Source organism: Cryptotermes secundus, unplaced genomic scaffold, assembly GCF_002891405.2.
Source record: "Cryptotermes secundus unplaced genomic scaffold, Csec_1.0 scaffold828, whole genome shotgun sequence".
NCBI classification, from domain to species: domain Eukaryota; kingdom Metazoa; phylum Arthropoda; class Insecta; order Blattodea; family Kalotermitidae; genus Cryptotermes; species Cryptotermes secundus.
Window position 1 is genome coordinate 350,591 of NW_019720720.1, and position 16,681 is coordinate 367,271.

Sequence of the window (16,681 nt, forward strand, 5' to 3'; positions counted from 1 at the left end):
TCATACTCGCTAAAATCTGTCGTATCAGAAGAATTCATTTCATAACTAGTGAACATGGCTCAGGATTTAAATTTAATCTTACACTTTTTTGGAGCAACTGTTCCCTCCTGAATTTGAAGCTAACTTTGACTATAGTATATGATGCAATACAGTGAGCATGGAAGACTCAAACAGCACAGTTTTTTTAAACAGGAGTGCTTCCTGATCTGTTCACTGAGTTTGGTTAGGAAATTGTGATGATAATGGCTATATATATAATGCATTAAGCCGGTTATTCTCTTTTCCAGTTGCCACTGTAATATAACATCTCATTAAGATAACACTGCACTAATTACATTTTGTAGATTATCAAGATGTTGAAGAAAAACATTATTCTTCTAAAGAACATTTATTGATCCTTTCAAAAGAAAGTATGCTCTTAATGACATGGAAAACCAGAATTAAAATCTGTGAATGTTTAAAATTTAGGTGAAAGAAACAATTTAAGAATTTTTCTTTAATTACATGAAACATTTTATTTCCTTGTACTATATACTCTATCATTAAATTGTCCTATCACACAATATATACTTTTGTCACGATGGCGAACATATTAACATTGAGTTTACATGTAAAATGACTGTAACTGGCTTGTGCATGTCTCTTTTGTCTACATAACAATTAAGTAAAACTCAAGTCCAAACCCTGCTGGACCCCAAATTCAATCTTGTGATCCATTGTCATAATACTGTGAATAAGTACTGTTAAATATTATAGGCCATGACTAATGATTTATGATGTGAATGATGAGCATAATGACAATGCAGTAAAGGATGGAATAATGGATGCACTGCATAACTATTTTAAGGTGTGACCAAATAAGCAAACCCTATCATACTGTTGCTATGTGACATGTATTTGTTTTGCTACACTAAGGGTGTTTTGTTTTTAAATTCTTAACATCTTTGCACCTGTATCACTGAAAGACCCTACAGCAGGGTTGTATCTGTAGGATTATGACCAACCCCATTTCTTCTATATCTTTCAACTTATTCCTACATTAAGTCTGTTGACTAAATTGAATTAGATCAGTTCAGCTAAATGTCACTGCTGAAACCACATCAACAACGGTTTTAATGTATTTATGGTTCACATGTAACACAGTTTAATTGTTATTAAAGTCAGTGTGTTTTCTTAGGCAGCACAAACCCAATACTGTGTACACCATTGCTGTATTACAATTAACATACTTGTGAAAATTTGCTCATTACGCAATAAATATAAAGTTAATGTGAGTTGAAATAGTATTTACAAATCACTGTATAAAATTAAATACAGTGAAGTACATGTACCAAAGCATAAGATCTGGTATTGCTTGAAGAACATTTGTGTCTAAAAGCAGGGGAAAATGTGACTCATATAACATGTAGAACCAAAGTGTAAATGACAATTCAGGATACCTTTTCGAGCATTAACATGAAGAGTCTGTAAATTTATTATCAACTTTAAGCAAATTTATCTCCTAATCAGATCTAGAGTGTTACTGTATTATGATAAGTACTAATGAATTTTATTGAAGTTCTAGAGCATCGTGCTTGGATCTCAGTCCATCCCTGCTTGCTGGCTACTATCTTCCTCAGCTGAACAATACAGACTCTGGCAGTTTCTCTCTTCATAGTCTTGACCATTCGTGAAACTCGTTAGTCAATCATCAATTCAAAATGTACTGACCCTCGCCTCTCAGCACGATCATGGCGGATGTTGTGCGCCCATGCCTTACATTCAATGTTTATCAACACACCAGCTGAAATTATAAAAAAAAAACAGATTCTTCATTATAAAGATCAGTTTGGCAGTTATACCTTCATATGAATGTCAGAGGGGGTAAAATTACTTCTGACAAGGAACAATAACTTACAGTATATCAGGAAATATTACATACAGTAGGACTGTGCAGCAAATTGCATGTGAGTCACAAAAACTCAATATTCCTTTTAAAAATAATCAGTACCTTGCATTTAAATTATTTTGTTGACTGAAAACATAACTAGATTACATTCTGTGGTTAGAATAGTGGCATTTCCATTTTTTCAGGTACCAAAACAGAAATATAGTAAAGCAGTATAATTCACTATTTCCTCTTTCTGATTTTTACAGTCATTCAGTTGCTGAGTAGGAAAGAAATTCTTTTTTAGACACCCACTGACAATGAAATTAGTAGCAGTACGATAATCACAAATATTACGAATGTATTTTGTTTATTATGTGTCTGCAAACTAAATTATTTCTAGTCCTGGTTGCACTGTCAAATAATTTTATTTCAGTATCTTCTGTTGAGTATTTATTTATGCTGTATCAGCTGTCAAGATTATTTAATATTAACTTATTAGTAATGAGTGTATAAACTGGTAAAATGAATAGCATGGATAAGGGAACAGCCCTCAGAAAAGGTATGTCCAGTACCCCATTTTACTACCAAATATCTCACAGGTTTCGATGAGTATTGAATTCAAGTTCATTTTTTGTGAGGCTTATGTATTAAACCAGAATCATCAGATTAAAACAAACTGGGTTGAACTTCACACAATTTATCCCAGCACACTCTCCTTAGGTATTATAAACAGCTAACCATTTTCTATACCTGTGCAATAGAACATAGAATGTCAATTACCCATTTCTGAGTTCATTATATAAAAACATAGTATGTGAAGTGGATTTCGGGTAGCTGGTGGAACTTGCTAGATTTGAGTTTTTCACAGCAGTCACTGTGAGGAACACAAGGCCTGCTGGAGGGTGAAAGACTTGTTAAGTTCATGGAGCACAAGACAATTCTTCTTCTTAAAGAGATCCTCGCTTTCTGAAGGATTCTGCCTACAACTTCAGCTGCAGGGTTCTAAGTCTTCTAGACTTTACAGACCCCCGCAGTTCAACAAGGAGGGGGGGGGGGTTCCTTTGAGGTCCATTCTGAGCACCACTGGGGCTCCAATCTACTGCTTGTCTGAACATCTGGCAGTTGTACTTGGGTCTCATATTGGCAACTCACTGTATAATGTGGATAATTTTCCAGACTTAATTTGCATTTTGGACTGTCTCCAGGCTGGATCCCAGACCATCATGATCAGTTTCAGTGTGGCATTACTCTTCACCATGCTGCTGACCATGGAGGCCATGAGCCTTCTAAGTCAACATTTTGCGGAGAATATCCTGAGGCTGTTCTGACATGTCCTGACATCCTCCTACTTCAGCTTCAGTAGCCAGGCATACAAACATATGGCATGGCTGTGGGTTCATTGCTGGCACTGGGGATTGCCAACTTCTTCATGGAGGGCTCTGAGATGGTGATGCCCAGCTGAGATACCTGTAAGCTCCCTCTGTTTCACTGTAGCTACAGAACCCTTGGTCAAGGGTGTGTTACAGAGTGGAATGTATGTTTCTCTGGTGGACAACAGATCTTAAACATTTATGTAGGAAAGCCTTAAATGGAGAAAACTTAATATAATATTAATAAGTGTGGGTTTGCTGTAATTGTACATTGAATAAAGGAATTATTTAAATAAAGAAAGAGTAAACAGGGATACTGCTGCATATAATAAACAGTGAACCTACTGGTGGGTCTTTCAAACCAGACTGCAACCAAAGGGCTGAGATATCCTTCCTTGTTTTTAAATGGGAAGAAGAAGCCTGGAAATCCTCGTCGAGGAATGTACTGGATAGGCCCTATGTTCTCCACATCAGCCGGATTTTCTCCTTCACAGCTAACCCAGACAGTGTTTAACTGAAACAGGTAACATTAGTGTGATTAGCAATTATGCAACTATTGATGCATCCATTTCAGCCTAATACATTGTAAAGAACTGTATTTAATTTAAATGACTGGTACCGTATTTCAAACACAGTTGTAGTCAGAAACATTTTTTTTTGTCTGGTTTAATAACTTGATGTCTTAAATTTGAAGTCCAGATACACAAATGTGTATCACTAAGAATGCACTAATTTGAAATGTGGATTGTCTGTTGCAGATGAGGTCATAGTAGGTTTGTATTCCACCACTATTATGGATGTGTTGGCATGTGGACAATTGTACCATTACTGTGGGTGAAACAAATCTGCTATGCAGAAAGACACACTAAAGAGGAAAATTCTCTGTATGGTTCCAACATAAACACACCATTTTCACACATAATCTACACTGGACAGAGTAGTAGTTTTCTGACTTCTGCTATGATTCTGAAAGTTCAGATGGGAGAGATGTTGAAGCTGGGTGGGTTGACTGATTGGATGATCTACCAGAGACGTGGGAAGATTCCTTATATTTCCTGTAGATGGTGTTTGGATTTTTAATGTTTTTAATGTTTCTCTTAACTCTCTCAGATGGTTTATGCTGTGCTTGGTTTATATATTCTATCTCGTGTTGGTGCTGGTGTTCGGAGGTAGGGACTTGCTCTGTTGATTTGGCCCAACTGATAAGGTTCCCCCAGAGGACAAAGACAGAATCCAGTCTTCAAAAATTGTGTTTTAAATAAAAACAAGTGATGAATAATGTCCAGAAACACAATAACTGTATTAATATACCATCATCACAGACTTTTAGATCTTAGAGCTTTATTTATATAAATATATATTTATTTACGGCATAATAGCATATTTTGTATGTGGTATTAAAATTGAATTGACATTGGTTTTCCAGGGCATTACAATTGAAGAGGATATCAGTACATTGAACAACCACAATTACAAGTAATTATGCATGAGGTTAAAGTCCATAATGTTGTTATATACATAATTCACCAGTGTGTTCAAGTGAAGATGCTCTAAAGCCAGACAACTGTAAATTATTTGTGAAATATTTGCCACCTACTGTGACTACTCTGGTTCAGCCAATGGATCACAGAGTGATTGCAACAATACAAAGACACACCAGGGAAATTATTTTACAGAATTACACTGATTAAGGCATTGATCTGAAAATGCTGTAGAAGAGGATCTCTTTATTAGATGCCATGTATGAGATGTCATATGCCTGGATTATGGTAAAGCTGCTATTTTTGCAAGTCACAGTAAAGATACATCCAGATAAAAAAATTAATGGCTGCATGGCATTTTAGGATGAACATATTTTTAATACTGGATTAGTCACCATTTTGTAAAAGAGGCTCTGGAAAGTTGGCAGTGAAAACATCACAGTAGTTTGTTCTTGAGTGTACCAGGCCAGATTACAAAGTGCTGAATGCTGTTCAAGTGTTAGAAGGGCACAAGAGCATGCAACTGAATCAAATGATAGTGAGGATAAAGCAGAAATTATTTAAAAGAGTGTAGCAACATACAGCTGCCCTTGAATAGACTAAGGGTTTTCGGGATTACCTGGATTACCTGGTAAGGCAAGGCTTGAAACAGTAATAAGAAAGAAAGACTCAAAAGTATATAACTTTACTTTTAAAGTGCATTAACTTTTGTTGTTTTTCTTTTTCTGTATGTGTGTTAAGCATGTTGTGTAATTAATACACAGTGCAATGATGTTACGAGGTCATTGGGGAAACAGAGAGAATACAGACTTAATGGTAATACACTTATATGCACTGTCAACACAACATTGTATACAGTCACTATTAATAGATATGTGCTATAACAAATCTGCATGTTTCGATGTTGCTGGATATCATCAAATTGGTGCAATACACTTATTCTGTAGGAACTGCTATTATTCCTTACATTGTAAATACTGACCCATATTTAGCAGGATTTGTATTGTACTTAAATTTAAATGTTTACATCTAAAATTACAAAACTGTGATAAAATTATTATAAAATCTTTAAAAATCATCATACAATTAAAATTACTATATAACGTCACACAAGTCATTATTATTGTGTCCAATTGATATGTCAGGGATTAGTTACGGGGCCTACCTGACTGTTTCTCACATTCCACGCATTACTAACTTGTCAGCTGTTATATACATTTAGTGCCCATTATGATAATATGTTCATTAATTCTATTGTGTATGCTGGCATTTTTAATGTATTTTTGACCAACTTTTGTAGCAAAGATTGTGTTGTATATATATATTTTTTGGTTTGTTTTGTCTGGTGTTTTGTTGTTTATTAGTGGTTTCCTTCTTTGGACATTGGTGAGTGGTACTGTTGTCTGTATGCACTAGCTGTGTTGGTGAGGTGGATGGAAGTGTCCACAATGTATAATACAGTATAATGCTAACTACAGAGTCTAGACCACTGGTTTAGTAACCATTTTACATGCTTATGGGAAGGCAAATGATGTATGTTTAATACTTCTTTCACTATTTCTAATAAAATACGTTTGTATGCTGTGGCAGCAACATTAGCATAAAATAATCATCACTTTTTCTATCCCTTTTGCTAAAGATACCTATTAATTATCATTCTCATCCTAAGTGGAACAGAATGCTGAAGAGTGTCATGCACCATGTATGACAGTATATATTGTATCTGGAATGTGAACAGTGGTACAAGAACACATGTTATACTTTGGTTTCAGTTCATGTTGTGTATGTTTTGTTGACTGGCCATAAACGTAATTCTGTAGAAGCATATAATGAAATTAACTTACTGCATGAGGATTCTCTACGGTCTGAATGTGGTCCTTCAGATCTTTTGGCATGTTCTCAGGAAGAGAATTTGTGTCATTATAATACTCAGGAACCCAGCCGTAGATCTAAAAAATGAGTTACATTAAGAGTAGCATAATTGGAGAACAGTGACACGTTACATATTGCTCTCCCAAGGCTTGCATGGTGATTTTAAAATTGCATAAAAACTATTAGTGACAATTCTTATGTATTGTTGTTGGCTGTTTTCTGTACATAATAAATTTGTTGTGAACAAATACTTCTAGGAAGAACAGTATATCTGCTTATTAAAAGATCATCAGTATAACTTGAAAAAATATATGTATTCACCCACTTCTCGACCTATGAACAGGTCAACACATGCGCACACACTATGCATGATAGATTTCTGCTGGGTTTAATATGTTTAATTTTGCATTTGCTTCTAATAACCTGATGTGAATGTTAAGTTTCATGCAAAGCTATCGCTAGAATTTATGGGAAGCGGCAGATACTATGACATGATATCGTAAGTGCATATTTTGTCATAGAATATTGTAAGTAGGCTAAAAATTAAATTTTCAACATAATGTATTCCTTTATCTTGATCCATATTAATAAATGCATCACAGAACTTTATAGACATCCTCTTTCAGTGTTCATTATGTGGGCTTTGTTGCCAATTTTTTAAAACCAGACTTCTGACTCACCTTATTTAATTTGAGGAATATACATGGGGCAGACCTGTGATAGCTGTAATGGTTTTCTGATGAACAGTAACTCCACTCCTTGGGATCCACATAACACACTTTGTCTCCAGGATAGTTTTCAAAGTCACAGTGTACTGTATTTTTCCCATCTCCAGGGACAGTACCAGGATTCTTGTATACTACGAAAGGGAGAAAAGCGCATTATATAGTGGTATTTGTATATAAAATAACACATAAAGTAAGTAAAAAGTAAAGATATCCCTATAACAGTCTGTGGAGACCCATAGGGTTGTGAGATGTTTAGGTTCCCACATTTTCTAGACAATCGGCTCATAGATGGTGGCAAGATGTCAGCCTTATGCACCTGCCGGCCCTTTACCTCCAAGAATATTCATGGTACTCATTTCTGTTGGAGGTTGAGTTGACCCCAGGGCCACAGTGCCGCTGGAAGGATTAGGTAAATTGAAAAAATCCAATGACATCAGGATTTGATCCCGTGACCTTCCAGCTTGTAGCATAGTGCCTCAACCAACTATGCTACCGCGTGCCCCCCATAAATAACACATAGGCAATTTAAATGTGGCTGAAATTGCAATAGGTGATTTGAATAAAATATGTAGTGTTCAGATAGCCAGTAGAGAAAAGGGCTGTTGCATGTACGAGTACATGCGCACACAATTATTGTAGGATACAAAACACCAGTTCTCACCGACACTTTTGTAAATATTTCTACTTTTCTCTACTTCCAATTTACACATGATTACCAGACTACAATTGTCCATGTTCAGTCACATACAGAAAAGAACTAGGCTTTAAATCTGCTATGTAAGAGTTGAGGTTTTCACGACGGTGACTATGAAGAATGCTGTCTTCTGGGATGTGGCGCTGTGTAGATCTTGTGTAAACAGACGTTTCAGAAGAACGTATCGCCTCCATCTTCAGGGTATAAAAATCCATGAGTGAAGAACCAGCATGAGAAGTCTGCAGCCACGTGCTCAAGTTAGTTCCTCACTCGCAGATTTTTCTACTCTGAAGATGGAGGCGATACGTTCCTCCAAAACGTCAGTTTACACAAGATTACACAGCGCCACATCCCAGAAGACGGCATTCTACTTAAATCTACTAGTCCTACTGTCTATGTTTCTATAATTCTGAATTAATATCTCATAACTGTCTTAAGTTCAGAAAAAATATTCACCATTTTACACGCTAATAGGATGCCATAACAATTGTGAGAACAAAATAAGCAAATTGTTATAGTAATCAAAAAGTTAAGATTACTAGTAAAGCAAGATTTTTTTCAGACAATGAAATAAACCAGTAAACACAAATATGCAAGTGATCTGGGCTCATTCTGCCTTATGTAATATTGTACAATACTTCATTGTTTAAATTTTTATTATTTTATGTTTCACTTGTGGTTTGTACCTCCAGTTTCGTTTGGTTCTTGACTTTTACTGTTTGCCATCAAATTATAATCCATACTGGTATCAGTTTCTTAAAGGATCCATAATAGGTTGAAATGTGATATCAAAATATGAGTAATTCTAGACATTAGGTTGTGTGACAGTTGCGTGCAAACTCTCGATGATGAATCATGTCAGACAGCACTGTAAATTATACATATTTTGATTTGTACTATGAAGTTATTCATAAGAGTAAACTCTATTATAAATATACAGCTAGACCTCAGGCAAATTAAACCTACACGTTGCTGACACAAATGTTAATCGTTTTTAATCTCTATAAAATACTAAGGGTCCCAGGAAGCATGATTTGGCCCACACCCCACATCCATATAGAGATGGTCCTGATTACAAAATTGCATAACCAGGAACTTTGCAATTTCCAATCAAAAGAAGCCAATGAAATTAAAGCACACAGTAATGTGCCATATGTAATACTGAAATGGAAAACCTACTAAAATAATACATGAGGAGGTGAAAAGCAATAGGAGTAAAAGGCCACAGGAACAGTGGAAAAATTATACTAGGCAAATAAAATATATGTCTGTATCACATTTTCATTTTTTACAATGTTCTTGCTTTGGTAAATGTCCCACTTGTGGACCTAGGTGGTTAAATATAAATTAATTGTAAGGAACTCTGTCACACTAAATATCCCTTGCTTTTTAAAGCAACGCTGAATTGGCTGCTTTGTTCTTACAATGGAATATACTATATAAATAATTGCACTTACCTTGCAAGAATTTATCTAATTCATCTGTCCAGTACTTGTAGTTACGTTCGTCATTTCCCCTGTACCAGATCAAGGTACTTTCAACATTGCTTTCAGGAGGCATTGGACGGAATCCCAGACCTAATATACAATGAAGAAAATTTATACAAACAGGAAGATTCAGTAACAGTCCCAGTACTTGAACAGGTGGACTGATATACAGTTACAAGGATAATTCCCAAAACCCTTAATGAAAACACCCAATAACATGTACTTTATGAATATACAATAAATTCCCTTTCAAGTGTTCTACTGGGTCGTATTCAGGAAATCAGTTTTGAGCAAACACTTATAGTTGTTAGGAAAAAAAGACACACTCAGCACAACAAACTGAACCTGTTCTAGATATTTACATAGTTAACATACATCTTCAGAGATAAGTGACACTGAACCTTTAGATTATTTGCTTTTGGGCATTTCATCTGTGGTTCCATAGTATAGACTATTGCTATTATGGCAATAGCACTGCATTGTTGGCTGAGACAATGAACCTTGTGCATGCTGTCCTAACATAGTACTCAACACAAGAAATTATATAGCCTGTGCATAATTAAATTCTGAAACAAAAAAAAATCAGACTTCTTATCATTTTATAATATTGTGAATGATACTAACAGTATAGATCCACAACTGTAGCTACAGAGAGACAATTATGTTTACTGAGCAAACTCTGCCTTTGTAAAATAGGGACTGTGTTATTGTTAAAAAAAATATAATATCTTCGAAGAAACAAGTAAACTATGAATTTCTTGCCTTCTTGTACAAAAAATGTATTTACATGACAACCCAGTGCAGAAGAAAATAAATTTAACTTTGAAGAGACACCACTGTCAGTAACAGCCAATATAGCACAGCATGCATGAAATGTCATGGGGATACTGTTATTTTCTGTGACCTAGGGTCCTATTCTTAACAGATATCCAGGAAATATTATATTTGAAACATCTATAAGAGTTCTGTGTTACTTCCTGATTTACTTTTCCAGTCAGAACTGTCACATTTCTTGAAGACCTGAATTAATTTACTGCTCCCTCATTACACATTCATCAATGAAGAAAGATCCAAATAAACTTAAACGAATTAAATGTTTTATTCTCTTCACAGATTTTTAATGTAGTGTAGTTATTTTTAATCTGCAGATATGTTGTAGTGTACTAGAAATTTAAAAAACTTTTACACATGGACAGCACAGCAATGCAGCCAACCCAACATGTAGTTGTGTATAGGCAAGCCCCCACAATACACAAAACATGCAAATGTAACACTACTTAGTCAACTATATACACAACTATAACACATGACATCCACATGTTGGCACTGAATGCAGTTCAAAATAATTTTAATAGATTTACTTTAATGAACTTTTAATTATTTCTAGGAACAGATGATTTCAAGAATTAACATTGCATGTAGATATGTGACACAGAATAGAGCATACAGTGAAACAATTTTAGCAGAAATAGACTTTAAAGGATTCTGACGATGGTGTATGCTGTATAGAACTATAAAGTTTATTTTGGACTCTATCCATCGTCTGGTATATATAAGACAAAAAACCGCAATGTTTCGGAGACTGGATCTGTCTCTGTCCTCAGGTGGATGGGGCAAGGTAGACCTACTCAGTTGGGCCAGTTAGAAAGAGCTAGTCTCAATCACTGGTCCACTGGTCACTGGATGGAGACAGATCCAGTCTCCGAAACGTTGTGGTTTTTGTCTTATATATACCAGACGATGGATAGAGTCCAAAATAAACCTTATAGTTCTATACAATTTTAGCAGAACTCGCATATAACTGATGATCGTTGTATATGGCCAAAACATATTGCAGTAAGATAAGACATATATGAGACAAAAGTAAATGCTGCAGTTAAGTCGGTAATATACAATATATTATAAAATTGCAATATTAATGCAACAGGATGATTGAGTACAATATTATATTCTGTTAGGGACTATTTCCAGTCACAAGAGTTATATTTACATGAATAATTCTCTGCTTGAATTTCCTGAGAAATCTGATTTATCTTTCACAGCCTAGGATGAAATGTTATTAATTAAATCTACTATGCCTCTATTTCTCAATAAACACCTATATATTACTTATGAGTTATCCTTTGTGATTTGATAACCATGAATTTAATTGACTGGTGGGAAATTTAATTAAAACGTGGAAATAAGCCAAACCTTAGACCCAGGCATAAAGTGATTAGTGTGCAATTCTCTGACAAGAGTTCTGTTACATAAAGAAATTCCACCTCCCTCAGAAACGTTTTTAAATACACATCAGCAGCAGTACTTCCTAATGATAACAATTCATGACAAAATAATTCCTCAGTTTTTCTTACCTTGTCCTCGATCGAAAACAAATTGGGCAAACTCTGTCTAAAAATAGGACATTGAATTTTGTCACATGTGCTTAAGATTCAGCTACCAGTAGATATTTTACTTGCTTGTATGACTGGGACTTTAGAAAAATTTCAACCTTAGGACTGAGTAACTTATATCTTACCTGGGTTGTTTCCAATGACAGATTTATCTTGTTGCCACTTGGGTATTCGTAAATCTATTGTTTGGTAGAAGACGGCTATCATGGCCAAGAAGAAACCAATCAGACCAGAGTAGAAGAGAATATAGAATAAAATAATTTTTCCTGTAAATAAAGGGAGTAAAATTGGCCAGTAAGTTTAATATAGTACATCACCTCTTCCACATAACATACTTAAGTTCTGTGCCATTATTTTCTGAAAGGTAAACAGTGGTCATGTGTTGCACTGTGTGGTATTTAAAGAATTATGCGTACTTGTATGACTTATTTCAGTGTTCAGATAGGCAATATAGGGCTTTTGATTGTGTCAAGCACAACCTACTAATCCAAAAGTTAGAACATTATGGTATTAAAGGATGTATTTTGAAATGGCTCAGATCACATTTACATAATAGGAAACAGAGAACCGTATTACATACTCATGACTCAACCACCTTTCTTTCTAGATGGGTAACCTGCAGACATGGTGTTCCCCAGGGTTCTGTTTTGGGACCATTACTATTTAATGTTTACATTAACGACCTACCAAGTACACTAGATGGTTTGGCTCATACCATTCTTTACGCGGATGATACCTCCATTATTGTTTCCTCAAAAGACATCTCAACATTGAATCATAAAATAAATAAAATAATGAATCATATCTATGAATGGTTTCAAAATAATCAATTAGTCCTTAATCTAAAGAAGACGCATGTAATTAAATTTACTACGCCTATGACCATGGACTATCCATTACATGTGGAATATAACGATCAAGTTCTTAATATTGATGAAAGTGTTAATTTCTTGGGTGTGTGCCTTGACAGTCATCTCAAGTGGAAACAATATTCGGATAATTTAATAAAAAAATTAAGTACTGCAATTTTCATGCTTAGAAAATTGCAGCCTATGGTGAGTGGACAAGTTTTACGTATGGTTTACTTTTCTCATGTGCAGGCTCAACTTAATTACGGTATCATTTTTTGGGGCTCTTCTTCATCAACGAAAAGTATATTTACTGTACAAAAAAGAGTGTTAAGAGTTTTGTTAAGATTAGGGCCAAGGAGTTCATGTAGGGAAGGCTTTAAGACAACGGACATACTTACTGTCCCTTGTTTATATATATATTCCATAGTCTTGTTTGTACTCAAAAATCCTGATATGTATGAGGTGTATAATGGTATACACAAATTAAGTACCAGGTGGCATAATAAACGACATGTTTCCTTTGTGAGATTATCTTCCATTCAAAAGAGTGTGCATTTTTCATCCATTAGAATATTTAATAACTTGCCACACAATACATATTCTTTGAAAGACAATATTAATACTTTTAAACAAAGGCTAAAAGATTATCTTATTTTAAATGCATTTTATTCGGTAGATGAATACATGGCATACAGGCAAGCATAATACATTATTGTTGTCTTTCCAAAATTACGTATTATCTAGATTTGTTATGACTGCTTTTAATTTTATTATTGTATTTTCATTTTATAATTCCTGAATATTTTAATTGTTGAGACTAGATTGCATTTTGCAATGTCATCTTGCTGACGAATTCAATATCCGGTCCGGTTTCCGGACAATGGATCTGTGAAATTATGTATGTATGTATGTATGTTTCTGCAAATGACAACTATAATATGTTGAATCTGGTGTATACAAGTATATAGTATTATTCCTACTCCTTCTTTCTCTAAATAAACCAAAAATAACATTTTTCAATATCCATCTCAAACAGTTACCTTAGATGTTGCATAACAACACAGAATTGTGAAATGCGATTTTTTGTGAATAAGTTCACTTCTTGGTAGCACTGTCTATGTATAACATACAGTATGTCCTGTAAATATATAAGAGGACTTGGTTTTTGGACTTTCAATTTGTGCTGATGAGTTTAAAGGGTAAAATAACTAACCAGTCAACTAATTCCCATGTATATGCATGTAAATATCATTCACCCATTTCCATCTCAGATTTCCAAATGGCCCCTTCTAAGAGGTGTGTGCATCCTTCTCTCTCAGTCCGAGCTACATTCCCAAACAATCTTAACCACTGAAGAATTCCTTCTTCTGAGATATAACACCATGTAGTTCATTTGAAGTCAACTGATGTTTCGGAGGAGCGTGTCACTTCCATCTTCAAGGTGGAAATATAAGCCAAGCAAGAAACCAGCATGAAGTAGGTGGCAAGTAGAGAGCAACGATATATACGGCGTTATATCCCAGAAGATATAATTCTTCGTAACCACCACTGTGGTTACTTCTTTTATTTCACCACCATAATAACTAAATAAATCACGAAATGCCTCATTATGTAACATCTTAGATTTCCCACTTGCTATATCCTCTTTAGCCAAAATATTGCTCCTGGCACTTTATATTCAAACGCTTGTAATTTATGCTGTGTCCAATAACTTTTAATTTCTGAAATATCATTATTTTTATAAACTTCCGGGGGGGGGTGCTATTTGTATTTCCACATGTTCTCTGCAGAATTAAGTGAAGGTCATACTGAGAATATCACTTGCGGCCCCTGAAAGCGCTACAATGGCATCGGGTCGATGAGATAGGAGGCCGACCTGACGTCAGTGCTGTCGTTAGTTGGCTGGGAGCCGCTAGAGCGCTAGAGTATTGATCTGTGTCTGGGGTGTCTCACGAAAGATGGAGGCAGGACTGACCTAGTTTAATACATCAGTAACTGTTTAAAACAGTCGTCATTTATTTGGGAACGAGAGTAACAAATCGGTTGAGGAGGAAATTAAGAGGAGACTGACTCCTGGTAATGCTTGCTACCATTCAGTCAGAAGCTTTTGTCTTCTCGGCTGCTGTCTAAAAACGTAAATATTAGAACATACAAAACTATAATTTTGCTTGTGGTTCTGTATGGGTGTAAAACTTTGACTTTGATATTAAAGAAGGAACAGAGACTGAGGGTGTCTGAGAACAGGGTGCTGAGGTGAATATTTAGATCCAAGAGATTTGACATGATGGGAGGTCGGAGCAAACTGTATGATAAGCTATATACGTGTCACGTGTACTCTTCGCCAGTATAATTAGAATGATCAAGTCGAGGAGGATGAGTTGGGCAGGGCATGTGGCACGCATGGGGGAGATGAGAAAAGCGTATAGGATTTTTATGGGGAAGTCACAAGGAGAGAGACCACTAGGAACACCTAGACGTCGGTGGCAGGATAATATTAAGATGGATCTTAGAGATCGGATGGGATGGCATGTACTGGATTGATTTGGCTCAGGACAGGGACCAGTGGAGGGCTCTTGTGAACACGGTAATGAACTTCCGATTTTCATAAAATGTTGGGAAAGTCTTGAGCAGCCACGCAACTGGCGGCTTATCAAGAAGGGCTTAGATCCATGGAGTTAGTTAACTAGTCTCGCGAAAGGGCGGAGGCAGGACTGACCTAGAATAATACATCAGTACCGTAAGAACAGTCACTGTTAAATGGAATGTAGACATACGTACACTATTTGTCAAGGGTTGCTCGGAGTTGTGATATTTGCTTCTTTGTGAGAATCCAATAGTGCATTCAAGAGCTGCACCTTTGAGAATGAATTGTTCACTCGCTTGAAAGATAAGAGTAACCGGATAAAAACGTCTTGGGAAGCTAGCGACGGTATTATTTGAGTCCAACCTGAAACTTTTTCTGTAAAAGGTACGCGAATGTATTCTTTTTGTGTGGCCTACGATGGTGCTGGGGAATTTCTGCTCCCTTTCTTCCCCCCCCCCTCGATTCGGGAAAACAAAACCTTTCCGTATTTCATCCAAGGTGGAGAAGATATCACAGTGTCCATAACGAACATTTTACTTCTAGGGAAGAGCATAAATAACTTGTTTACAAAAACTGTGGGGCTCACTTGGGACACCCAGAAGCAGGACTTAAATAAATGCGGTGTGGATTTGTTGAATTGAAGGGTGCTGTGACGGGTTCTGAAACTTCGGGTCCCATAAACGGCGTGAGTTTCCCGACTAGCTGCGGGGCTATCACTTTCTCAGGAAGGAGATTTTATGACGCAATTAAGGAGTCATACCGAAATTGTAAAAATCTATTTTTTTATAATTAATTCTGAACTGGCAGAGGGCACTGGTCCTAGTCCGCGGAAACTGAAAAATTTTCAACTTCATTTCGGCGTGTATGAAAAATGTTTTCACAAAGGTCATTTCAATGATGAGTTATCAACTGAGATAAACTCGGGAGGGTTGTACTCGTAGGTAAGCACTTCACGATGCTCTTGCTTTACACTATACCACATGTCCTAGAAGTGATCGGATGGATTCCGGATCTATTTCCTCAAAGCTCTGAGCTTTATTTGGAAGTGGTCCTTTGTTCCGGAAGAGCAAAACGAATGTGCTCTGTTTCGATTGTGTGTGGCCTCCTATAATGTTGACACTCTTTTGTTAGATGTACGAAATGACTTGTTTATCTCATCATTGACATTCATATTACACAGGCCTATGAGCTAATAGGTCGAAGTATTAGCACATTTATCCCGTGTCCATCGCTTTTGAAGATAATGAATGTTAATTAAATAAAGAAAGCAATTAGTATGAATCCACGACTCCATTGCATCGTCGTGTAACCTACATTTTCTGATCTATCTGATCATGAATGGTAAAGCCAG

The 16,681-nt window shown here is 35.9% G+C and overlaps 1 protein-coding gene across 1 annotated transcript in view; it reads right to left on the reverse strand.

Annotated features, from left to right (window-relative positions):
- Positions 1-369: 369 nt before the first annotated feature.
- LOC111872180 (sodium/potassium-transporting ATPase subunit beta-2) overlaps positions 370-16,681 on the reverse strand; it is a 38,617-nt gene continuing 22,305 nt past the window's right edge. The window contains exons 2-7 of the mRNA XM_023865797.1: positions 12,021-12,161; positions 9,473-9,592; positions 7,274-7,452; positions 6,566-6,670; positions 3,586-3,754; positions 370-1,783 (exon numbers count right to left, since the gene is read on the reverse strand). Of these exons, the coding sequence (XP_023721565.1) occupies positions 1,680-1,783; positions 3,586-3,754; positions 6,566-6,670; positions 7,274-7,452; positions 9,473-9,592; positions 12,021-12,161 (818 nt within the window). The 3' untranslated portion in view covers positions 370-1,679. The remainder of the gene's footprint in view (positions 1,784-3,585; positions 3,755-6,565; positions 6,671-7,273; positions 7,453-9,472; positions 9,593-12,020; positions 12,162-16,681) is intronic.